Source organism: Cyprinus carpio, chromosome B17 (assembly GCF_018340385.1).
Source record: "Cyprinus carpio isolate SPL01 chromosome B17, ASM1834038v1, whole genome shotgun sequence".
Taxonomy (NCBI): domain Eukaryota; kingdom Metazoa; phylum Chordata; class Actinopteri; order Cypriniformes; family Cyprinidae; genus Cyprinus; species Cyprinus carpio.
The window spans coordinates 11,195,974-11,221,864 of NC_056613.1; the positions used below are offsets into that span (position 1 = coordinate 11,195,974).

The 25,891-nt window shown below is 36.8% G+C and overlaps 2 protein-coding genes across 4 annotated transcripts; one reads left to right on the forward strand and one right to left on the reverse strand.

Moving 5' to 3' along the window:
• The first annotated feature begins 1,276 nt into the window (after positions 1-1,276).
• On the forward strand, positions 1,277-17,162 carry LOC109103787 (ectodysplasin-A receptor-associated adapter protein-like). 3 transcript variants are annotated; one of them, XM_042742190.1, is made up of 6 exons: positions 1,277-1,563; positions 4,029-4,087; positions 4,626-4,677; positions 4,922-4,992; positions 7,267-7,318; positions 15,563-17,162. In XM_042742190.1, exons 1-6 carry the CDS (start codon positions 1,506-1,508, stop codon positions 15,937-15,939), a joined length of 669 nt encoding a protein of 222 aa, XP_042598124.1. In that variant the 5' UTR covers positions 1,277-1,505; the 3' UTR covers positions 15,940-17,162. The 3 variants fall into 3 exon arrangements, with proteins under 3 accessions (XP_042598124.1, XP_042598126.1, XP_042598125.1); XM_042742192.1 differs by lacking the exon at positions 1,277-1,563 and adding an exon at positions 1,971-2,860; XM_042742191.1 differs by lacking the exon at positions 1,277-1,563 and adding an exon at positions 2,890-3,791.
• Positions 17,163-17,667: 505 nt separating this feature from the next.
• LOC109106944 (neuroblast differentiation-associated protein AHNAK-like) lies at positions 17,668-23,937 on the reverse strand. The gene is made up of 5 exons (XM_019120215.2): positions 23,839-23,937; positions 22,012-22,072; positions 21,561-21,672; positions 21,317-21,450; positions 17,668-21,232 (listed from the first exon to the last, which is right to left on the reverse strand). Exons 2-5 carry the CDS (start codon positions 22,015-22,017, stop codon positions 17,738-17,740), a joined length of 3,747 nt encoding a protein of 1,248 aa, XP_018975760.2. The 5' UTR covers positions 22,018-22,072; positions 23,839-23,937; the 3' UTR covers positions 17,668-17,737.
• Positions 23,938-25,891: the final 1,954 nt, after the last annotated feature.

Genomic DNA, 25,891 nt, shown 5'->3' on the forward strand with positions numbered 1-25,891 from the left:
ACATGTAGAACACCACTGTGCTCTGTCACTATACACGTCTTCTCTTGTCACTACTCTGCATGTGGAACACTATTTTGCTCTCACACTATTCCCTTTGTACTCTGTCACTATTCTACAAGAAAAACATGATTTTGCTTTGTCACTGTTCTGCATGTGGAACACTACTGTGTGCACCCAAGCATGCGCTCTTTTCTAAAAGCCTATACTTTTAATTAGATTTAATTTTATTGATTAGTCAAAGCTAATCGAACTGAATTCTTTTCTGGGTTCACTGTTAAAATGTTATCTTTACAGATAATGCCCTAAGCAAGCCAGATCTCTGCAAAACAATTCCTTCTGTTATTCTTTGCAGAAATTATTATTAGGCAAATTATGTATTTTTTTAGACCATGTTCTTATAGCGACCCAAAGTGGTGACATTGTGAAATACAGACACACTAAAACAATTATTTTAGAGGGAGGTTTTTTTCCAACCACTTTCTTATAGCTACATGTTGAGTCCTAAGGTTATTTTTAGTTGTACGCCCAGCAAGTTAAATGTAGGTTGCGAATGACGTTCATAGATGACAGAACATGCATTTTTGATTGTAAACATGTAGGTTTGCTCACCTTAGTATGCAACAAATAGAGTACATCTAGAACAAATAGCCCACTGTGGCCTAGTTTCACAGACAGGGCTTAGACTAAACCAGGATTAGGCCATAGTCCAATTAGGACATTTAAGTCATTTTTATAAACGTACCTTAAAAAAAAACATTACTGGTGTGCATTTTGAGACAAAATAAAGGCACCGAGCAAGTTTCTTTAAGTTGAAACAGCACAGACTTAGATTTTAGTCTGGCTTTGGTTTTAAACCTTGTCTGTGAAACCGGGAGTGGCCTATATGTTTTAATTTCCTGTAAAATAAAGTAGGCTAATTAAACAAAGTGTACACATTACCGCTTCTTATAAATTAAAATAGGCCTGTAGTAGCCCAGTTAAACATTTTTTTGTTTTCAAGTTTATATGTTTGAGAACTCAAGTGTAGTCAAGGCACACTGCTAATATTTTATTTTTACTTGATGCATTGATTCATAAGTCGAGGTTTATTCACATTATCTTAACCTTACCATACTAAGATAGGCTATCTTTAATCAAACCTTATCATTTAATTAGTAAAGTATTATGTATACATTTGTTACTTTTATAGAAACCAAGCACATTGTTTATACATTATGGGACATTAAACGTGTAGAGGCAGAGGTGAGAAAATGTAGCGTTATTTGTGGCGTAAATGCTCGCGCATCTACGCAATTTCCTTGTGTGGGAGAGAGACAAACAGACCTTCTGTTCTCTAATAGACAGCTCACGTCACACAAGCAGATGTCTGATATTCCGTGCAGGAAAGGTTAGAGCAGGTAGTTTGAAGTTTTTTGTGTAGGCTCTATCTACCGGGACAGCTCACCGGCGCCGCACACAACATTTAATTCCAGCCATCGTGTAAAGGTCATCAGCGATCATCTCCTATGTTTGAAACAATTGTAGTGAACATGACGAGTTTGAAGGCGTTCACCGAGCCGTTTGGTAAGTAAATCCGCTTGTTTGTACCTGGAGAATACACGCGCTTTATACAGGACACGAGCGGCAAAATGATGGACGGTTGTTTTGTTTTGGTTCGGAGTATTTGGTTTTCAGTGTTTTAAATAATGAAGTTGGAAACGTCAAGAGGTGAACATTTATAGGGTAAGGTAGGCTACAATATGGAACATCATGGTTTATGTCATGGTGTGTGTGTGTGTGTGTGTGTGTGTGTATATATATATATATATATATATATATATATATATATATATATATATATATATATACACACACACACATGTATATGTATATACATATATATATATACAAAAATATGTATATATATATATGTGTGTGTATGTGTATTTGTGTTTGAGTTGCATCAAATCTTTCTCATGCTGAGATTGCAGTCTGTTGTGTAAAAGGATAAAAACTTTTTGGTTTTGCTCTGCCTTTATTACAAAAGACTTTACTTGTTCTTCTGTAGAGGTGACGGGGTTTATACTGCAGAATTTGTGTGTTGCTTCTGTTAATGTATGGGTGGCCATGCAGAAGAAGATCTGTGCAGAGGGTTTTGCCCTGCAGGATTATATTATGATGTGGTTTACATTTTATCTCTTCAAGTGCATCCTGAGCAAGCGGCTACATGCTCTCTGCATTCCCTGGCTGAGCAGAAACAGTCATGAATGGATTCAGGCCGCACAGGTTTGGATTCGTCTGCAGTATTGACCAGGTTTAAATGTGGCACACGTAGATGGATCGGTCCATGAGCTTAAGTTTGTAGCTGTACTCCTGTAAAAAATGAAACGCGCTGGATTGAGAAAGTTTTTCTTTTTATTAGTATTGGGTATTTTTGCAGTGGGATAACATAAGTGAAAATAACTTTCCATAGATAACATCAGCTCAAGGTGCTAGGCACCCTTTCCGGTTTGCTGCTTACATCAGAGTTTGTTGCTTGTTTTTTCCCTGCCTGTACTTTCAGCAGTCAGCATGATTGCAGTGAAAGGGCAACATCCTGTTTCAGTTGATGGTATTTCCTAGAAAATACCCTATATTTTACTTTCTTTTTCGAGGACTGTTTTAGCCAACAAAAATTACATCTTAATTCCTCTGAAATGTGCCTTTCATGTGAAGTAGCAGTGGCGGTCAACACAAACATTTCCGGGCTGTCTGGTTTGGGTGAGACTGTGGTGATAACAAGCATGATCAGTCTTTCCCCTCACCAAACCTCGAGCAACAGACAGCAGTTTTTTCGTTTTGATGTCTGAAGTTGTGTCTCTTTAGCAAATCTCAGAAACATGTAAGTCATGTATTTTACGCTTTGCCTCTGCAATGCAACAGAAGAGTAAAAGACTAATTTTGGGAACACATGGACTTTTCCAAGTTGTCCCCATGTTCCTCGCTATGTATCTTTGTTCCTTGCTGAAAAAAAAATTATTGAATGCAGTAGCACAACTAGCACACAACCTGTTTAAATGACCGCATGTCACTTTGTGGAAATGTCTTCACAGAATTAATCAGCTCTGATTGTGTTAAAGTGTAACAGAAGTAGTGACATAACTTTTCCTATGCATTTTGACTTACATCTGATTGAAGCAGATTATTCAAAAGAATAAAATAAAACACATGAATGTATGAATCGTTCACATTAAGATCAATGTATTTAGATAATTTAGATTTTATTTAATGATGACTTTGGTTTTAAAACAGTATAAAAAAGATTACCATTTTGTTTTTTTCCTTTAGACAAAAAAATGAATTACCATTTACATGGTAATTAAACATTTCCATGGCTGTACAAAGCTAATCTATATTTATTAAGGCAAGCACCATTCAGTTTATGATTAGTTGTTTGTTGCTAAACAACTCGCTGTAGAATTCTAGCTATGTTTTTTTTTTGGTATCGGAAATTGGCGCGATCACAGAATTATTGAACAGTAAAGATATCTATATTTGAATCTGCCGCATGCCATTGATGCCACTGAATTACTCACGCTGTGCTACTCACACACAGACACACACACACACACGCATATCTCATACTTCCTTCCTCTCAGTTACTTAGTCATTTTCACTGACAGTCCTCTCTATTTCTTTATGCTGCTTGTTGGTTCCGTAATTGTATACAACTTCAGAGGAGTGTATGTGAACTGTACGACTTTTGAATCTGACACCCTTAAAGTGCCTTCATTAGCAGAGGAGACTTTTTGCGACTGACAAAACAATAACAGGTGAATTTTCACTTTGAAGCTTAGAAGTTTAACCGATGGATTTAACCTTTTCTTTTTTTAAAAGAATCATCCCACTTCTCATCCTCTTCCTTTTCACTTTGTGCTAATATCCCTATATTTATATGTACTGTATATATTTTCATTGAGAATTCACGAATCAAAAATAGGTAATTCTGTTTGATTCACTTTAACGGTTGACATGATGTAGTGTTTCACCTTTTGTTTTGTTTTTTGCAGGGAGAGTGGCTTCTGAACCGGTGGAGGACACTGACCCCAGCAGCTTCATTACAGATATGGTATGATCTTTTTATTTTTCCTAAACATTTAGTTGATTCAATTATAAGTTAAGGATGTACTTTACTCAAAAGAGATGTTGCATTGTTATGGATGGATTGCGTTGGGTAATACCCACTGACACATCAATTGAATCATAGCTTGATGTTTAGTTTTGGTTTGTTATGACACAGTACATGAGTTGTAAACATTGTCGTCTTTCATATTGTGATCAAACACAACAGATTATGTAGGTTAGACATGATTTTCATACATGAAATGAAAGTAGCATTGAATGGGAGGAGCAGGTTTTGAAACTCACACTCTTACGATGTTGGGGGACGCCCTCCCCTCTAAGTCTCAGGGGTTTGTTCTAGCATGTTCTCTGCTCATTTTTCCACACATCTGAAAGTTTAATTTTCCTCCCTTCACTACAATGTGTCCCAACATGTAGAAAGAGGAACAAAGGTGTATTGTTTTCCTTGAGGTCTTGATTCCGATGTGTGTGATGTGATGTTTGACCTCTGGTGGTCTTTACTGATGTTTGTGTGTGTGTTTCAGTCTCTGAGGTCACATTACCCCATTCAGGACACTGATCCACAAGCTATCAGAGGTATTTATTGTTTATTTACATTGTTGCTGCTTGTATTGGTAGTGATAAATGTGTAAAGTCATACAATGAATGATTATTTCCTGTCTGCATATTTAAACAGTTCCGCTGATCTCAGGCAATGAGAGTGGTGACCTTTCGGTCAGCCTCCACACTTTCCATATAATCGTGCTCCATAGGACATGAAGACATAAAGTGTTAATAAAAGATCAACAGGTTTATTCATAGAATCTCTGATTCTCTACAGATCCTGTAACCCTACAGCTCAGCTCTGGTCCCCCTGGATATTTGTCATCAGCGGTGGACAGGATACGACAAGTGAGTCTTTCAATTACCATCTTCCACTGGAAAGGAGTTGGGTCTGATCACTTTCTATCATTATTTGCCGGAGTCACGTACACATTTCCAACAACATCCTTATTTATAGATTCAGACCACTCACTGTGTGGTATACTGATTCTTAAAGGGATAGTTCACACAAAAATGAAAATTATGTCATTAATGACTCACCCTCATGTCGTTCCAAACCCGTAAGACCTCCGTTCATCTTCGGAACACAGTATAAGATATTTTAGATTTAGTCCGAGAGCTTTCTGTTCCTCCATTGAAAATGTATGTACGGTATACTGTCCACGTCCAGAAAGGTAATAAAAACATCTTCAAAGTAGTCCATGTGACATCAGAGGGTCCGTTAGAATTTTTTGAAGCATCGAAAATACATTTAGGTCCAAAAATATCAAAAACTACGACTTTATTCAGCATTGTCTTCTCTCCCGGGTCTGTTATGAGCGCGTTCACAACACTGCAGTTTAGTGATATCCGGTTCGCGAACGAATCACTCGATGTAACCGGATCTTCTTGAACCAGTTCACCAAATCGAACTGAATCGTTTGAAAAAGGTTTGCATCTACAATAAGCATTAATCCACAAATGACTTAAGCTGTTAGCTTTTTTAACATGGCTGACACTCCCTCTGACTTCAAATAAACCAATATCCCGGAGTAATTCATTTACTCAAACAGTACACTGACTGAACCGCTGTGAAGAGAGAAGTGAAGATGAACACCGAGCCGAGCCAGATAACGAACGAAAGATTGACTCGTTCTCGAGTCAAGAACCGGTTGCATTGGTTTTCGGATCACCGGTAGTGATGGGAAGTTCTGTTCTTTTCCGCGAACCGGTTCTTTCGGACAGTTTGATTCAATAAACCGGTTGCCGAAAACGGTTCACCAGTTACACAAGTCAATGTTTCGTTCGTTATCTGGCTCGGCTCGGTGTTCATCTTCAGTTCTCTCTTCACAGCAGTTCAGTCAGTGTACTGTTTTGTAGTAAATGAATTACTCTGGGATATTGGTTTATTTGAACTCAGAGGGAGTGTCAGCCATGTTAAAAAAGTTATAACAGCTTAAGTCATTTGTGGATTAATGCTTATTGTTGACGCGAACCCTTTCAAACGATTCAGTTCGATTTGGTGAACTGGTTCAAGAAGATCCGGTTACATCGAGTGATCTCGTTCGTAAACCGGATATCACTAAACTGCAGTGCTGTGAACGCACTCAGACCCGGGAGAGAAGTCAATGCTGAATAAAGTAGTAGTTTTTTATATTTTTGGACCAAAATGTATCTTCAATGCTTCAAAAAATTCTAACGGACCCTCTGATGTCACATGGACTACTTTGAAGATGTTTTTATTACCTTTCTGGACGTGGACAGTATACCGTACATACATTTTCAATGGAGGAACAGAAAGCTCTCGGACTAAATCTAAAATTTCTTATACTGTGTTCCGAAGATGAACGGAGGTCTCACGGGTTTGGAACGACATGAGGGTGAGTCATTAATGACATAAGTTTAATTTTTGGGTGAACTATCCCTTTAAGGAGTTGCATCATGTGGGCTGTATAAGAAATATGTGGTTTTCATATTAATGCCAAATTTCCCTGTGCATGTTTGACATGTTAGGAATCTAACATTAACCATTTAGGAATCTTAACCAAAGTATTTTGCAGACATTTCATGAAGACCCTAAAGAGTCATACCAACTTGTGGGAAATGGGCATCTGTATTTGTGCAATGTGTAATACTTAAAGGTGCTGTATGTAAGATTTTGACTCTACTAAAGCATAAAAATACCATAATATGTTCGCAGATATTTAAGAAACATGCTATGTAAACATACTTGTTTATCTGAAAAACAATGCTTCAGTCAATAATTCTCCTTTGAAAATGTGCGTTCCGGGCAGGAATGTCTGTCGTTGTTTTGGTTTGTGAAACCCATCCACTGCCAGTTTACCTAATTGTATTTCAGCACCCCGGGTTGCCAGTTGGCGGAAAACACAGCATGTTTCATTTCATTCATCGTCAAGTGTGCTCGTTCCTGTTTGTGTTGTCAATCTGGCAACCTGCGTGTGTGTCAAGTCTGAGGAGGAGGGGCCGGGTGAAAAAAACCCTCTTCAATATTTTGAATTTGGACTGCAATACCTAGTTCCACCACTCTGTGTCAATCCTACATACAGCACCTTTAAGCCTTCTGTGTTAAATCTTTAACTCCAGTAATACAATAATACCATCTCTTTTTTTTTAATCACCCAGCCTGTGGAAAATGACAGTAGTGAATTTATTCCATCATCTTCAGTTTCATCAGGTATGTGCAAATATAAGAATACTACAGTTCCCACTGTACACAACTGAAGCATCGCAATGGAGAATGACATCGGGAGGGTGGGGGGTTAGGGGGTGTGCCCAAAACATGAATCCATATTCAGAAATGCAGGGAAAACAAATAACCATTGCTAATGGTTGCCTGTTACATTACAGTACATATTTCACTTACCAAATAAACAGAGTAAGGAGACATGACTGAGGACGATGGCGAATGATTTGCAGATCCTGAGCACTACTGACAAACATATAATCTTTTAAAAGTAGTAAGTTAAGTACTGCCACTCCATAGTATAAATAGAGTGCGTGCGATCACATACCTCGAAAGTGTAAGTGAAACTAAAATGTGATCACGCATTCAAAAGCAGTTTCAATGCTAGCCATAGTAGAGGGTTCCTGATGACCACAATTTTATATACAGTTTAATTACCCAATGATATAACTGCAAAAGTAGGCTATTAATATATATTTTTTCCTCCTGTCTCGTAATTATTCCCTTTTGGGGTTCCGTATACATGTCATTTTCTTTCCAAACACAGTATTGGGAGGCGGCAGGTAATATTGGGGGGGGGGTAAAAAAAATTGTGATAAATTTTTTTTTTTATCACATTCAGTTTTAGAATCGAACAGTAGATATACACACACACACACACACACACACACAAACACACTGTTGGGTAAGTTACTTTAAAAAAGTAATTCATTACTAATTACTTATTACACCATCAATGTTGTATTTAAAATACTTTACTAATTACTCTGTCTGAAAAGTAATTTAATTACTCAATAAGTAATTTAACTAATTACTTTGTAAAATACCTATAAACCTTGACTGTATAGACAGTAGCATTGAACAGTTGAACAGTAGTAACAGTAGAATTCCTCAAAAAAAATAAAAAAAAATTACTTTGCAAAATACCAAGTTGTACACATTACATTTTTCAAAACTAAGAGCACCATATTTTATAGATACTGTATGATGTCATGTTCTTCAACCAATTAAACTCATTTCTAAAGAATTAATTTGCAACATATTGGAATACAACAAATTAAATTACTCTGCAAAATACCAAACTGTAAACATTACATTTTTTCAAAATTAAGAGCAGCATATTTTATACATATTTTATGCTGTCATATGTTTTTCAACAAAAACTCATTTGTACAGAATTTCTTTGCAACATATTTGAATAGCAAAAAAAAAAATCAAATTACTCTGCAAAATCCAGTCTGTAAACATTACATTTTTCAAAAGAGCACCATATTTTATACATACTGTATGCTGTCATGTTTTTCAACAAATTGACTAATTTCTAGAGTTCAGCTGACTGCGCTGTTGTATGGTGGTTGTATCTCATTAATGTAAGTCTCTCAAAACGTTTGTCTGACAGTCTATTTCTTCTGGGGGTGAGCACAAGATTGCCCAGGCTGAAAAGCCTTTCCACTGGTGCACTTGATGGGGTGGCTGTGTTGTACCTGAGTGAAATGACCTTAATCCTGGGAAACAGTCCAAGAACACCCAGCTCAGACCCTGCAGATTTCAAATAATCCATGACTTCTGTTTCAGCAGAATAGGCACAATCTTCCTCTTCAAATGAAAAAAAGTAATCACTGGAGTTAGCAGGCTTGTTGTGATGTTGAGCATTATGCTGTTGGTCTTCAAGAGACAACCCAAAGCACTCTGTCGTAAGCATTGCCCTAACAGTGTCTTTTTTCTCTTCTTCTCTGATCCAGCATAATTTAAATTTGGGCAAAATGACTGCAGCCAGGAGAGCTTCTTTATTGTCCATCATAGAGGCAAAGCGTACCTTGATTGCCTATGAGGAAGAAAAAAAATACATCAGACTCTTCACATTATACAAGAGTATGACAGATAATGTAACATTTATTTAAGCCATCAGTAAACCAAAAATTGAGCAAGCTGTATAAACATTAGATTACCTGAACAATGACATCAGGGAGAGATGCTGTCATCCTAAGCTCATCCTGCAGTGCCAGTGTCCTGGACATTAGAATCTCCAGAGTTGGAAGAAGTGTTCCAAGATAGCAGTTATCTTCTCCTTGCAATATGTCTAGTGCTACAGTCAGTGGCTTCAACACAATACAATATTCCTTTAGGAACAGATACTCCCGATCCGTGAAGCATTTTATTCCAAACTGAGTGCAAACAGTATTTAACTCAGCAACTGGAATGTCAGTGATCCTGGACGCATCGTGAAATGAATTCCATCGTCTTGAAGTAGGAACCATTATTTTCAATAGAAAAGAACACTCTAAAAAATCATAACCCAAAAAAAATCTACATCAATTTGCTTTAAGAGCATTTCTGTAGAAGACTTTGGACTCATATGCTTTAAGCCATTTCTCAACATCGTGAAAAATTAGGTTCAGTGTGTGTGACACACACCTTAAGTGTGGAGGGAGAGAAAACTGTCTATCAGAATCTGTGGAGAGAGCCTGCCTTACATCAGTAAATGTCACCTCTTCACCTTCCTCTAACTCCTCATCAGAATCTGATTGTTCGAACATTTTAAAAGCTTTGATAAAATTGGACCCGTTGTCTGTCACAGTTGCTGTCACTTTAGAATTAAGTCCATAAGCTGAATGCACTTGCTCGATTTCATAGGCAATTACATCATACATGTGTCTCCCTCTAACTCTTTTACAAGCCAATGCTGCATGTCCACGTACAAAAGAAGAGGGATCAATCCAATCTGCTGTCATTCCGAGAAAACGTTTATTATGGTGCGTCCAAATGCCAGCAGTCGTGGAAATAAATTCTAAACTCTCTGCCTGCCAGGTGTTGATTTTATATATATATATATATATATATATATATATATATATATATATATATATTTCTGCTGTTTAATTCTAAAACTGAAACTGGATGTTTATATATATATAACATCCAGTTTCAGTTTTAGAATTAAACAGCAGAAATATTTTCCTCTCTCTCTCTCTCTCTCTCTCTCTCTCTCTCTCTCTATCTCTCTATAGATAGATAGATAGATAGATAGATAGATAGATAGATTTCTGCTGTTTAATTCTAAAACTGAATGTGAGAAAAAGAAATATAGATTTACCCCCTCAATACCAGCTATATACATATATTTCTGCTGTTTAATTCTAAAACTGAAACTATATATATATATATATAGTTTCAGTTTTAGAATTGACTCATGGAACAATTTAGCAGATAATATATATATAAACATCCAGTTTCAGTTTTAGAATTAAACAGCAGAAATAAAATAATATATATATATATATATATATATATATATATATATATATATATATATATATATATATATATATATATATATATATATATATATATATTTGATTTTGTGACCTCATATATAAATATAATATACATAAAAAAAAAAATATATATATACATAAAATAGATACATCAGTGTAAATACTTGTGTGAGTGAATCTGCTAAATTGTTCCATGAGTTATTGCTTAGCAGTGTTGCCAACTTTTGAGTTCAGCTTGGAGTAAGAAGTGTTGAGGGATCTGTTTCTTCATTGTAAATATATTTTTACTTATAGATCCACAAAAGATAGTGGCCGTGCAGAAAACATTTGAAGGGCAGGTGCTCAAAGTATAAAAAGTGCACATGGAACATGACTTTTAATAGGGCTGTGCTCCTTGCTGATACATGTCGAAACAGATGCTTCTGTATTAATACAGCAGCAAATGCCGTGACGCCATTTTGAAAAAGAAACAGAACAGAAAAGACCATTTTAAGTTTAAAAGTTAAAGAATTTTTTATTTGCACCTCTTAATTACTCCGGAATTAGAAACTGATTTATATTATTGATATTATTATTATTATTATTATTATTATTATTATTATTATTATTATTATTATTATTGACTTTACATGGTATGGTGGTTTTGCTGTTGTAAACTACTATTGCTGTTGTAGAAAAATATTTCCGTCTTATTTAAAATTAAATTTTATTCTAATACTGTTGTGAATTTATTCATTTTTTAAATGATAATGATGATAAAAACAGTATTGGTAAGTATAATTCAGCGGGTGAGAAAATCAGTATAAGTCTGTTTTACCAGTGTTGTGATTATTTTTTTAAGGCACTTGATGTTTTTAAAATAAATAATGTATTAATATTAATTCAGAGTATGAATAGTTTTTAGTCAGATAACATGAAAAAGACAAGACCCCTCAACACCCTTTAAACTTTTCCCAATCAAACAGCCAGAACTAAAGAGAACAGGCACCTTTTGTTTATATTGCTGTGTGTAGAACTACATTAGCTGCATTTTTAATATTTAATAAATATTTAATTTTGATCAAATGTAAATTCATCCCCCACACTTTATTCGGGCGGGTGTGTTCGCGTAAAAAGATTTAAATCTAGATTTAAATTCAAAGAGACGATATCAATAGTTTGTGCATGACTTGATGTTTTATTTGACCTAATGTTAAAGGGGTCATTTGACGTTGCTAAAAAGAACATTATGTTGTGTATTTGGTGTAATGCAATGTGTTTATGCACTTTAAGGTTAAAAAAACACATTATTTTCCACATAATGTACAGTACATTATTGTTGCTCCTCTATGCCCCACCTTTCTGAAATTCGTTGATTTTTACAAAGCTCATTGTTCTGAAAAGTGAGGTTAGCTCTGATTGGCCAGCTATCCAGTGCATTGTGATTGGCTGAATACCTCAAGCGTGTGATGGAAATGTTACACCCCTTAACATACTGTGATGCCCTGTGTCTTAAAATACTGTGTGATGCCCGGCGTGAAAGGACAAAAACAATGAAACCCATTATAAATGAGGCATTTGTTGCATCCAGTATGGACATAATTACTGATTATAATGACTTATACTGTCTTTTTATGTGTTGCATATCGAGCTGTGTAAACATAAAACCATGTCTGGAGAAACGACACACAACAAGCGCTACTCTGCACTGCTCAAAACTCGCAATTGAATCATCATTGGCAAATTCTTTAAATATAAAAAACGTACTTACAGGCCTTGAGTCAGAAGCGCAAGACTGTCCTTGCAAAGTTGGAACTGCCCCACTTTACAGAAACAGACACCGGCACTGTAGGCTACTCTCACAGGAAACTGTTCTCCTCATCCTCCACAAAATGTGCTACACACATCTGAATATTTGCATTGCACTGTTCTGGAACAGTGTTGTAAATACAACTTAACCACTGCTTTCTAGTTGTGTCCTCTTTTGGAAGGCCAAACAAAGTAGTTTCACTTTTACAATGAAACACAGCATCACACACGGCAGGCTAGAGTGATCGGCAGCCGGCGGCCTAGAGTAAGGAATGGCCAGTGGGCAGACTGAGTGGCGTCCGGTGGGCTTGAGAACGGCGCAGCCAGTGGATTCGACGAAGGATCGGCTGGTGGTCAACCACATGTGACAACCCCTGGCTAGACTCCGCTTCATCCACGGTGAAAGCCAATCTGGCGATTCACAGTGCGAAGTTGATGTATTTCCTCAGCGACCAGCATGGATTAGTTCTAGGCATGACGAAGCATATATCATCCTCTTTTGGAAGGCCAAACAAAGTAGTTTCACTTTCACAATAAAACATACAGCATCTCCAAAACGCCGGCAGCGGTAGCCACAATACTACAGCGAGAATCAAAGTTACGCCTCATTTCTTTGCGTGAACATTTGGGCGGTGTTATGCAAATCTTCCCACATTGTGACGTAGACATGTGGGGGCGTGTTAGAATAAGCCGTTGTGTGGTTGACTCTTAACTTTTATAAAGAATATCTCTTTGGATTTGAGACTTTAGTCTTTGCAACTTTACAGATCTTCTTTATGCACCAAGAACTTGTAACACTCCAAAGAGAAAGGAAAATTTGAAATTGCATCATATGACCCCTTTAACACTGCAGTGTTTCATCCATACTCGAAGCCAGAGGGCACTCTTGTGCAGAAAGTCCAAAATGGAATCAGAGAAGTAAAAATTTATGACGTTGCGGAATCCCTAATATGGACAATAGCATCTGGCTATCTCTGTAGCTGAGCTGAATAAAAAGCAGAAAATTAATAAAATAAAAAAAACAAAGACAAAAAACATGGTTTATGTGTGTTTTTCAAGTCATCTCCAGGTAATAAATAAACTATATGAATAATGCAGTACTGATTGACATATCAATTGTCATTAGGAAAATACTGAACAAAAATATTATAGCCCCTCGCTGCAGCTAATGTTACTTCCTGAGGCTACACACACCAAAATAAACTTATAAAAAAACTGAACAAAAATATTATAGCCCCTCGCTGCAGCTAATGTTACTTCCTGAGGCTACACACACCAAAATAAACAACAGCTGTGCATGCTCTCTTCATGTCCTTCTTGTATAATAATAATAATAATTTAATAATATAGATATACAAGCACACCACTCCGCTAAGAACTCCACTTACCGGCAGCCGTGGACGTTATTGAAGGCATCCTGGTAGTGAGTTAAATTACTAAAGGCAAAGGTGTCTGAACGTGAGGGATCATCCTGAATGAGATCATATGGTGAAAGGACATCATGTAGATTATTTTATTTTATTTTTATTTATTTCATTTTACTAATAGTTAGATTGGGCAGGCCTTCACAGCAGGGTGTTTAATTACAAAAAATATAAATAAAAATTGCAGTAACAAAAGGGCACTTTGGGCATCAAGGAGAAAGGGGGCAGAAGCTCAAGCACCACCTGCACCCCCCTCTGCACATGCCTGGTCCATACATTTTTGGTTAACATATTCTAATCTTTTATGTCAAATTCTTATATGTAACCTTTGACCACAAAACCAGTCATAAGGGTCTTTTTTTATTGAGATTAATACATCATCTTAAATCTGAATAAATAAGTTTTCCATTGATGTATGGTTAGTTAGGATCGCACAATATTTGGCCGAGATACAACTATTTGAAAATCTCAAATCTGAGGGTGAAAAAAATCTAAATACTGAGAAAATCGCTTTTAAAATTGTCCAAATGAAGTTCTTAGCAATGCATATTACTAATCAAAAATCAGGGTTGGATATATTTAAGGTAGAAAATTTACAAAATATTTTCATGGAGCATGGCCTTTACGAAAAACCCGAAGGTTTTTGGCGTAACAGAAAAATAGATAATTTTGACCCATGCAATGTATTGTTGGCTATTGCTGCAAATATACCCATGCTACTTATGACTGGTTTTGTGCTCAAGGGTCACATATTAGAAACTAAAACCACCAGTTGGTGGCGGCAAATTACTTTCATGAAAAGTCCATGAATCATTTAATTTGTTAAAAAGGACTGATTCATTAGGGAACAAAGCAAGTTACTGATGACTTTATGAATAGGTAAAGTTTGCTTCTTCCTGGTCTGATGTTGCTTAACTATATTCTAAATATAAAAAACAAGAACTTACACAGAAAGACATCACATCAGTAGCACAGAGTGAGAAAATTGACATTAGTGTGAGAGCATGAGAACAGTGTGAGTTGTGTGAGGGTTGGATATGACTGACAGTGATCACTGTAGAAACGGATGGAACACAACATCTTACAAGCCAATTAAAAAATAGACCTGTGCATCAAGTGATGCAGTGTAAATGCTGAGCAACAAACCTACAACAGCAACAAGTCAGGGTTTAGCAGCTTCTACAGTTAAAAGAAAAAAAGAATAAAAAGTAAATCTAAAAAATATTTGAAGGTATTAATGCATTATTATTTAATTATTATTGTGTTAACAATTAACTTATTTAATCTGTAGTTAACCTGTGCAAAAATAGTTAAATAATTAACCCTTCTGGATTGTTGGAGTCTGGGTTAATTTAACAACACTAGACTTCGTGTCTTCCTGCGCTTGCTATGCTTCATACTTCAGTACAGTATAAGTACAAAAAATTGTTAATAAATCTAAATGCAAGACCTGATAAGAACTAGGGAGCAGAATTGTCAGCTGAGCTAATGAGTGATCCTCTGTTGCATCTACTGGTTATATTTGTAATTTCATATAATTTTCATTTTAAAAGTGTTTATTTTCCATCAGGTGACAGAAAGGGTTAAAAAGAAGTGGTTTAAAATAAAACACTTTATAGACGAACAGCCCTCAGAGGGTTAAGAAGCATGTGTAAATTGGGTTTTGGAGTGCTATTGTTACTGTTAGCATGAATTTTGGAGATATCCCGACTTTATGCAATGTATGCTTTTCTTTCCCCACTCTGTAGACTTCGGTAAAGAACATAAGGCTTGTAAGGAGTGTTTATGTTCTGCTCCTCCACCCAAAATCAGTGACCTGATGAACGACGAAGACCTTCTGTATACTCTAAGACTGAAGCTCGATGCGACTCACTGCACTGTCAAAAACTGGAAGAACTTTGCAAGCCGCTGGGGAATGAGCTACGATGAGCTCACGCTTCTAGAGCAGCGCACACACGGTCCCACCTACCACAGTCCCACTCAAGAGTTCCTCCTGCGCTACAACCAGAAACCTGTCACGGAGCTCACCGCACTCTGCCAGCTTTACCAGCGCATCGATGTGCTTCGATTGCTCCAGAGATGGATGGAGAACGACTGGCCCTCACGCTGGCAGCAGGCCCATTAGCTGGTACTTCACAATAACTGGACCTCAAAGGAGAACCATGTTGGTAGAAACTGAAATTCATGACTGCAGGGATGGACAGCAGGTCAGAACACACATTACTGAACGGGTGGTACAAAGACGGTGTTTACGAGGTTGTACACTGGACGTAGTTTATTTTTTGGTAACCTTTGGTTGGTTTTATCACTCCATATGTCACTGTCTGGTTAGCTGCATTAGCTATGTGGTAAAATCAACAAATATATGCAGTAGCACCCCAGCACTAGAAAATGGAAAGACCGCTCAGGTGTGATTACTCATTTAGATTCTGTCTGGAAATTCTCTGTGATTCCGGTCATACAGCATTTAATTTATTTTAATACAAACAGTCATCTGCTTGCAGTGTGCCAGAGTTGGTGGTCTTATGAAGTGTCCTTTAATTAGTAACATATACTATAATGAGTCATTGTTTTCGATATATAAATGAGTTTTAAGACAACTTTTCATCTTTATTCTTGCCTCCATTCTAGTAACAGGGTCGTTCTAGAATTAATCACACAAAAACTGCATCTCCTTTCAGTGTATAAATACTGAATCTCCTTCATTGTTTTACATTAATTTGAGCTTGTAAAACATTGTGATATATATCAAAATTCCCATTGCACTGCTCACTGAGCACTTGAATTTAGTATCATGTTTGGTATGAATGGCACTTATTTTTTATTATTATTTTGAGACTTTAAGAAAGACTTAGCATGTCTCTGAGAAAGGAGTGGTAACATAGCAGTATAACTGCAGAGAACTGTGGATCTGGATGTTGACTGGACTTTATTGAAAATATTAGTTTAAAAAATGCAGGGTGTTTCGAAATGTATGGTCAAATGTAAATTACAATGCAGATAGTAGAATGTGACAACATTACCTCTGCTAAACAAGACTTTAAAAAGTGTTTGGTTTTGTGCCATGTACTCTACCTAGCTTTTTATTTCCTGTGTCTAAAAATTAAAGCCTGTTTATGTGCATCAGGGGTTCTGTTTAAAAATAAAAGTTTTGTATGCACAGTATCTGAATATTTGTTATAACTACCATTATAGTGTAAATACAAAGTATTTTTCATCTGCAATACATTATGAACTACTGGTGTCGCAGTGGTGAATAATGGTCTGACATCATCAAAACTGGCCTGAAGTGTTAAAATGAATTTTCCATGCAATGATCATATCATAAACTTTATTGAAGTCTTTTGAGAGATTTGTGAGATTCTTGTGAGATTGAGATATGAGAGACTTGTCTTCATGAAACACAGAAAGACACATGATATTTAATAGATGTAAAAAGACTTATTTTATTTTATTTTTATTTTTTTCCAATATGCAATACTGACAAATATATAGATGTATATAACTGGAATGGAAATAAGTATAAACAAAAGACTATATATTAGATATTATTACATAAAAACAGTGACAAATAAGACAGAATTAGAGATTCAGCATATTTTCCTTCATGTTCTTGTCAATGTTTTAAGAAGATACAATCATTGCACATTTAAAGAGAACTTTATACAAATATGTATGTAACTGAATATAAAAATATGTACATCTCTGTCAAATTCAAAAATTCTTCTGTCAATACTCTACCAATTTTTTGTTTTTTGTTTTTTTTTATACATATTTTACATTTGCACTATGCAGTGATATATTATTATATTTTTATATATTTATAGCAGTGGGTGTGGAATTACACTAACAATTTTTTTTATACATATTTTACATTTGCACTATGCAGTGGGTGTGGAATTACACTAACAAGGCTCTTGGTTTTATTTAAAGTTTAAACCAAGCATGTTGTTCAAGCTGAGGGCAATCTTGGCATCATCTTCATTGCTAGTTGTATCAATTACTGGGTAGTCCTTATCAGCGTCAGGCTTTGTGACTTTAAATGTTCCTCTATTCACTTTTGTAGGGGTGCCTGGTTCTGAAGATATGCCAAAATCTGGGCTTGTAGTACGTGTATTAGACAATCTCAACCTTTCTCGGATATCTACACTAGCTGTCTGTCCATTGACCCCAACAGACGGAGAAGAAGCTTTAAGATTTGTCTTGACTGAGGAGACCGAGACAACCGCGTCATTAGTTGATTTTGTAGAGTCAGTACTGAGGTCAACCGCTCCAGTGAGTTCTTGTAAGACACTGTCAATGTTGCTGTCAGGTAGGCGGTGAGACTTGAACAATGGTATATTTTTGGGGAGTTTAATTTCTGCAGTGGTACCATCTACTTCTGGTGCTTTAATGTTAATATCCGCATCCTTTAATTCAGTGGATTTTCTCCATTTGAAGGGCCATTTTACCTTATGCTTGGAGCCCTCAACTTCAGCGTTGATGCCTGGAACATCTACATCAACCCCAGCATTTGGTAGACTCATGTCAACATCAGGAGTACCAACCCCAGGTGCAGATAGATTCAGATCTGGTCCACTTACATCAGCAGCAATGTCAACATCAGGAGATTTTACTTTTGGACTGGACATGTTAAACTTTTTGAGTGTTGGGAATTTCAGCTTTCCTTTTGGAGCATTGATGTCAACATCTGCTGTGGGTACATCGACATCAACCCCAGCTTTTGGAAGATTCACATCAAGATCAGGAGTACCAACCTCAGGTGCAGATAGGTTAAGGTCTGGTCCATTTATGTCAGCAGCAATGTCAACATCAGGAGATTTGACTTTTGGACCAGACATGTTAAACTTTTTGAGTGTTGGGAATTTCAGCTTTCCTTTGGGAGCATTGATGTCAACATCTGCTGTGGGTACATCGACATCAACCCCAGCTTTTGGAAGACTCACATCAAGATCAGGAGTACCAACCTCCGGTGCAGATAGGTTAAGGTCTGGTCCATTTATGTCAGCAGCAATGTCAACATCAGGAGATTTGACTTTTGGACCAGACATGTTAAACTTTTTGAGTGTTGGGAATTTCAGCTTTCCTTTGGGAGCTTTGATGTCAACATCTGCTTTGGGAAGGTTTATATCAGCATCTGACACTTTGACATCTGCATCAACTGTTGGAGCTGAGAGGCTGAGATCAGGAGCTTCTGTATTTAAGTCAATCTCAGGTGTCTTCACTTTTGGACCAGAAAGGTCAGCTTTTGGTTTCTTAAATGTAATCAGTTTTAGCTTTCCAGACGGAGCCTCTAAGTCTGGGGACTTAAAATCTACATTGGGAACACTGACCTCAGCTTTTGGTAAAGTTGCATTTACACCAGGCACACTGACCTCAGCTTTTGGAAGATTTAAGTCAACACTAGGTGAATTTAATTCTCCTTCGAGTTTGGGAACTGAGAGATCTAGATCTGCATTAGCATCCAGCTCAGGCCCAGTTAAATTCAGTTTTGGCAAATTGAAATGTGGCATCTTATATTTTCCAGATGGGGCATTAATGTCAACATCTGGGACTTTAAGGGTAGCATCAGGTCCTTTTGGCAAGTCTAGGTCTACTTCTGGGGTGGAGAGATTGAGATTTGGTGAATTTAGATTTCCCCCGATGTTTGCACTTGGAGCATTTAAGTTGGCTTTTGGTAAACCAAGGTCTAAAGAAGGAGCAGAAATTTCACCTTTAACTTTAGGTGTTGAAACACTAAGATCAGGTGCTTTAACATCTACATTAGGTGCTTTGAGTTCTGCTGTGGGCATGTTCACATCCACATTAGGTGCATCTAGTTTTGGTGTTTTAACCCGAGGTCCAGAAAGACCAAATTTAGGCAGCTTAAAGTGAGGTACCTTGGCTTTGCTAGAGGGGGCATCAATGTCAATGTCTGGGGCTTCAAGGTCTACATTTGGACTTTTGACATTAGCATTGGGCAAGTTCAGATCCACATTTGGAGCACTAAGTTTGCCATCAACTTTGGGTGCTGAAAGACTGAGATCTGGAGCTTTCAGGTCTAGGTCCGGTCCATGGAGATCTGCCTTTGCATTGAAATCGACATCTGGACCTTTCATTTTTGGCCCAGATAGATTTATTTTAGGCAATTTAACATGGGGTTTCTTTAACTTTGCAGATGGAGCTTCTATACCAATATCTGGTGCCGTCACATCAGCAGCTGGAGTTTTAATGTCTAGATCTGCAGCAGAGAGGTTGAGGTCTGGTGTCTTGACATCTAGATTCGGTCCCTCCAGTTCAGCTTTTGGCAGATTAATATCTACCCCAGGAGCCGACATGCCCAAGTCTGGTGCATGTATCTCTGCATTTAGATCTGGAGTTTTCCGCTTTGATTTATGTAAGTTTAGCTTTGGCATTTTAAGAGTTGAGAACTTGTGCTTTGCAGTCGGAGCATTAATGTCTACATCAGGTGCCTTTACATCAACATCAGCGCTTGGTAAATTGACATTTCCTTTTGGGATGCTGATATCTCCATCTATCTTTGGTGCTGAGAGACTTAAATCAGGTGTTGAGACATTGGCATCTAAGCCAACCTCTGGTGCTTTAACCTTCTGCCCAAATGTGGGTTTCTTCATTTTTGGCCACTTTATTTTCCCAGAGGGAGCATTTATATCAACATCAGGAGTTTTAATATCTACATCTGGAGCTTCAAGGTTGGCTCTTGGCAGATCAATGTCAACATTTGGTGCACTGACATCTGCATTTACTTTTGGAGCAGAAAGATTTGCATCAACACTCGCCTCTGGTACTTTTACTTTTGTAGTTTTTGCTTTCTTTAATTTAGGAAATTTTATCTTGCCAGAGGGAGCTTCGATATTAGCTTTTGATGTTTCAATGTCCAGGTTTGGACCACTGAGCTCAGCTTTTGGCAAGGTCATGTCTACGTCAGGGGTCCCAATTTCTCCATTAATCTTTGGGGCTGACAGATTCAGATTAGGGGTTTTCAGGTCAGCATTTAGATCTGGGGCAGTTAGATTCACATCACCATCAACCTTTGGTTTTTTATCATGTAGACTGAAGGTGGGCATTTTGAACTTGGGCGTTTTGGTCTTCAGTTCAGGTTTGTCCACATTAACAGAAACATCTGGGGTGTTAAGTGTAGGGGTAGAGACACTGACATCAGGTGCTTCAAATGTACCATCCAGACCTGCTCCTTTGAGATTTGGTGTAGACAAGCCAAAAGTTGGCTTTTTTAACCCTGGGTGGCTGAAGTTAGGTGTGGCATCCTTTAGCTCAATCTGTGGCATTTCTGTATTTACTGTTGGGGTTGAGATGCCACCCTTAAGGCTTGGGGCATTTATCTGTCCATTTAGCCCATTAACCTTAACACCTGGTGCTTGACGTCCTGCCTTACTGTTCAGTCGAAGATCACCAAGAGACTAAAGAGGAAGATGAGATGAAGACATGATGAGACCAAATTATTCTGTATTTTTGATTTTTCTTTAATTCTCAAGGTTACTTACCAGTCCTGCTTTCAAATCTTTTGCCGTCTTGAGTTCAAGGTTTTTGTCATAGGGCTCGAGTATTCTGATCAATTTTAGCACTTCATCTTTACTGAGGTGGTCCAGATGAATGGTTGCAGCAACAAGCTGATCTCCTGCAAGAGACAAAAAGAGGAGAAAAGGTATGTTACAGAATCCATTACTATCATTACGTTTGCTTGTTGTATGATTGAGGCAGCATATAGGATACATTTAAGTTCTTTACCTTCCTCCAGGCTGATTGCTGGATTTGTGATTCCTGAGACGTCAACCCCTCCTTTTTCTGTGTCCTCCAAAGTTAAAGTCTCTGAGAGGGCGTGAATCTTTGTTTCTCCATTCTGCACATAAACAAGGTGACTTACTACCATACATTAGGGTTTTGTTTATAATCTCATAAATACATAATATTATTTGCAAAAGTAAAAATTATATGTTATGCCATGGCAAGGATGTAATCAGAGGTATAATGAATGTGTGAAATGCAAGGTGCTGTAAACTACTGTTAGCCATGCTGAAACTTCCAGCAGACTTTACCATTGAGTCAGACATGCCCTGACTTCTGATTGGCTAAACAAATCTGACTATGCCTGTCAGGTGTTAGGAATATTTTCTGTGTGCAATTCTGTTAAAAAATGACAAGAATCTTTAAATTGTTATTTTGGTGAGAGGGTACCAACCATCATGTCTTCACTTCTTTAAACACAACTGACATGTCATGAATACCAGTTTTCAGGAGATCTGCCAAAACAAAAAGCAACAAGACTTGAAGTAATCGTTATCATTACATTTAGGGCTATGTTATGTGGATCTTCATTTTTAAAAAGTAGGCTACATTTAAAATTTCCAAGGAAGATGACTTACCTAAAGCCATTCAACAAAACATTTAATTTTAGTATTTTTAGGAACATACAATGGAAGTACAATGACTAATTGTAATTTGAATGTATTGCCAGACCTGTATTTAGACCTGCTCATGTTGCAAGCAATCGTCATGTCATCTTTACTCCATAAAATAAGCATATAAGTGCATGCGTGTGTGGTTACTTCCTTGTTTCCTGTTCAACTTCTTCCCACACTTCTTGAGACACTTGTTACATCTATATTTCATCATTTTAGTAGTCTTGTACATTGCTTGGTAATAAAGCTAATCTAAGCACCAGTTACATGTTTTTAAAAATGAATCGATTGATAGCATTGTTTTTTTAAAATCAAGATCAGTTGTTTAAATAATAAGTAAAAATAACAAATATTGCGTGTAAAAAGAAATGGAAAAAGGAAGTGGCAGGGAGAAGTCAGGAACCACCTCCACTTTTTCAAAGAAGGATGTAATCATCTGTAAAGCAGATAATTACATCCACTAGATCTCATAGTGAGAAGGTGTTTGTTAAAAAGTGAAGTAAATAAGAAAGGAAGATACTATTCCATACTGCAAACCACATTTTAATAAGAACAAAATATAAACAAATGATGCTTTATGATGCTCCGTTTTAAGGTCTGCAGACTGGTAACCAATCACATGGGCAGTGGCTTTATGGCATTATGACATCTTCATTCTCTCACTGAGGTTTGAGCTAACATTTCACAGGCAAGCAGAGATTTTATTTTTAATTTTTTAAAGAAAGAATTGCACAAACCGTGCATATGTGCAAAGTACAGCCTCTACATGCCCAATTTTTCAGATTTTAGATTATTAAACAACCTAATTTAACTCAAAATAAAATGCTTTTCAACTTGGTATTCTGTCTCTGTAACAGATTGCGTATGTGTGGTTTGTGTCAGGAATGTTTTAGGAATGGATGGACTGTGGAGAATGAGGCGAACCAGTTTGTTCAGATGAAAGAAAGATTAGGAGATAAACACAAGATCACTCTGTATCTCTCTTGGCTTTTTCAGCTGTCTTCCATTTTTTTCTGTTTTGTCTCTCTAAAGGACATTATTCAGACTGTGATAAGAAGGCTTAGATGGTCTTGACAATAAAGTTAAGTTTTCACAGTCAAGATCAGAACAATATAATTACTCTGCTCATAGAGTTTAATAAGCAGTGGGAATCATCTAATGTTTCAGTTTTACCTACCACCACAACAGTTTCCCAAAGACTTGCTTCTAAAATCATCTGATACTAACAAAAAAAAGTACTGCTTTCAAAAGTCATATCATAAGTTATTCCTGATTTTTATACTGTGCACATGATGCATGAAAATTTCAGCTCATCAAAATGTTTCTCCTGTTCACATTTTTGTGAACGTTTTCAAATTACAACTAGTATTAATCACTAAAACCTCAGTAGACTCACATTTATAACAACAATCAAAGTGCACATCAAACACAAATATTAAACGAGATATTAAAGGAGCTGTTTCAATCTTAAGTATGATTTGACATGACAAACCTGTCATGTGAATTTATCAGTTCCCATTAGATGAGGCAGGATGATAAATTACACTATGATGTTCTTTCTGATTCTGTATGACTTATTTAAGCACTAGTCAGAGTGAGTCACTTACCCAATGTGGTTAATGTGAGTGTATCTGTAGCTGTTGATGTTGACACCTCTAAACTCCAGGTGAATATGACTATCATCCTCTCTGTCATGGGGTTTCTGTCAGATAAATGCATGTGGAGCCACCAAACAGGTTCTGCAGCACCAGCATGGCAACCACACACACACGCACACAGCAACACACACCGAAACTACAGACACAGAGAGTAAGTTTATAAGTGACTATAAATTTACATGACAATTTGTGGCATGATGCAGTTAAATGTTTGTGTTATATATTTCAATTATGTTTTCTACGTCACAGAGAGCTTCAGTTCAGAATTGCCAAAGTAACAGTGATTTGATCCAAATCAGCCCCAAATAATCCAGAATGGACTTGCAAACTTGCATTTGTTGATTTTCACACTATAAAACGGTCATATTAATGCTATGCTGAGCTAATTTAGCTCATTTTTAGTCAAGGATGTGGCCAAATATTTAATATTTGTAGGGGCCATGGTTTTTTTCTTAGAAACAACAGCTTAGAAACAGCCTATGAGAAAAACTAAAGTGTGTTTTGTTTGTTTTGTTTGCAAGGGTTTGGCCTTAACAGTCTTGTGCCACACACCCTTAAGTTCTTTCTGAAATGCATATGAATGCATAGCGCTACAGTAATGTTTCTCAACGGGGGGTTTCAGAGAGCATCGGGGAGTGCTGGAACCAATATTTTTTAAGGGAGGTGGGGGGGGGGTCTGAGGTGTTCTTGGGAGGCGTGAGGGTGAGAAAATGATGACAAAATTTTGGGTAAATGATCCCTGTAATGTTAATTCAACACCCACAAGTGTATTTCAGAAATGCTTGTTCACATTTCTCAGCACTTCTGAAGAATATTCAATCAAATGAGCCACCAAACGTCCAACAGGAAACTGCTGTCTGGTTGAACAATACTGAAAGTTTAAGAAAGTCATGAAGTCATTAAGGTGTGAATGTAAGGTGTTAATTCGTTGTTCTGAAATGATTTGCCATACTGGTATACAATAAAGACATTTTTGTGAGAGTTTTTGTTTTATTTTCTAGGAACTGTAGTACAGTCACATTTCTTAGTAAAGAGTACTGCTATCAGCCACCTTGGAACGTTAAGCTTTTGGCAGCAGAAATGGAGCCTTTAACCACTATTTATGGCAGAAAATAGCTTCTATGAATTGTTACATTTACAAGAAGAGGCTATGTCAATGCAAATGAGTAACCACTCATCTTCACAATACAGGGTTTGTTGGTATTTGTTTGCAGAGAGAATGTGATTTAACTCCATGGACACTAAACTCTGCTGCAATTGTTAATGTTTACAGTTCAGCACAAAGGTAAAAGTTTATTCATAGAATGAGATTTTACATTTTGAATGTGCTCACTACAAGGTAATTGTATATTTGGTTGCAGTATTCATTTAAACATTATTTGATTCTTTAATTACTAGAGTATTTTGTGGAAAATTCATTTTGGACTTTTGGACTAATACATTTATATATTAAAAAAAAAAAGTTGATGTTTGGTAATTCTACTTCACGCTTCTGTGTAAAACTTATATATTTATGTGTACAACTTTGTATTTTTGAACACACTGCTATCATAGCATCACACCAAGCATTTAAGAGTTTTTAAAAGGTTTTTAGAGTTAGAAATGAAAAGGGACATGCAAGAACATCTCTGAAAACATCTCCCTTTGAACTTTTTTTTTTTTAACATCATGATCTGAGAGTAGATTTGTTAGTGTCATTATCCAACTGGTTTAATTCAGAAGTGAATGATTTCTTTTTAATTTCACTATGTTGAGTGAACGATAGCTATGGCTTAGCCAACGTTTTCTCCAAAAACTAAACTATCACACAATTAAAAATCCACAGAGTAAAATGTAGTTTGAAGAAGTTTAATTTTTCAAGATTTCAAGTAGGCAAGTCAAAAGTGCATCTAACTGAAGAATCACCCATTTATGACCCTCATTTGAGCCATTTTCAGTGTACTCAGCAAAGCTCCTATTGACTGCACTGTCATGAAATCCACTGATATATTACCGAACCTCA

Bases quoted from the DNA above. Each gene is read 5' to 3' on its own strand.
- LOC109103787 (XM_042742190.1), top strand. From the start codon at position 1,506: ATGTTTGAAACAATTGTAGTGAACATGACGAGTTTGAAGGCGTTCACC. The intron at 4,993-7,266 runs GTGAGTCTTTCA...TTAATCACCCAG, and splicing joins CGGTGGACAGGATACGACAA to CCTGTGGAAAATGACAGTAG. The intron at 7,319-15,562 runs GTATGTGCAAAT...CCCACTCTGTAG, and splicing joins ATCATCTTCAGTTTCATCAG to ACTTCGGTAAAGAACATAAG.
- LOC109106944 (XM_019120215.2), bottom strand. The intron at 21,451-21,560 runs GTAAAGAACTTA...TGTCTCTTGCAG, and splicing joins AGCAATCAGCCTGGAGGAAG to GAGATCAGCTTGTTGCTGCA. The intron at 21,233-21,316 runs GTAAGTAACCTT...CTTCCTCTTTAG, and splicing joins AAGATTTGAAAGCAGGACTG to TCTCTTGGTGATCTTCGACT.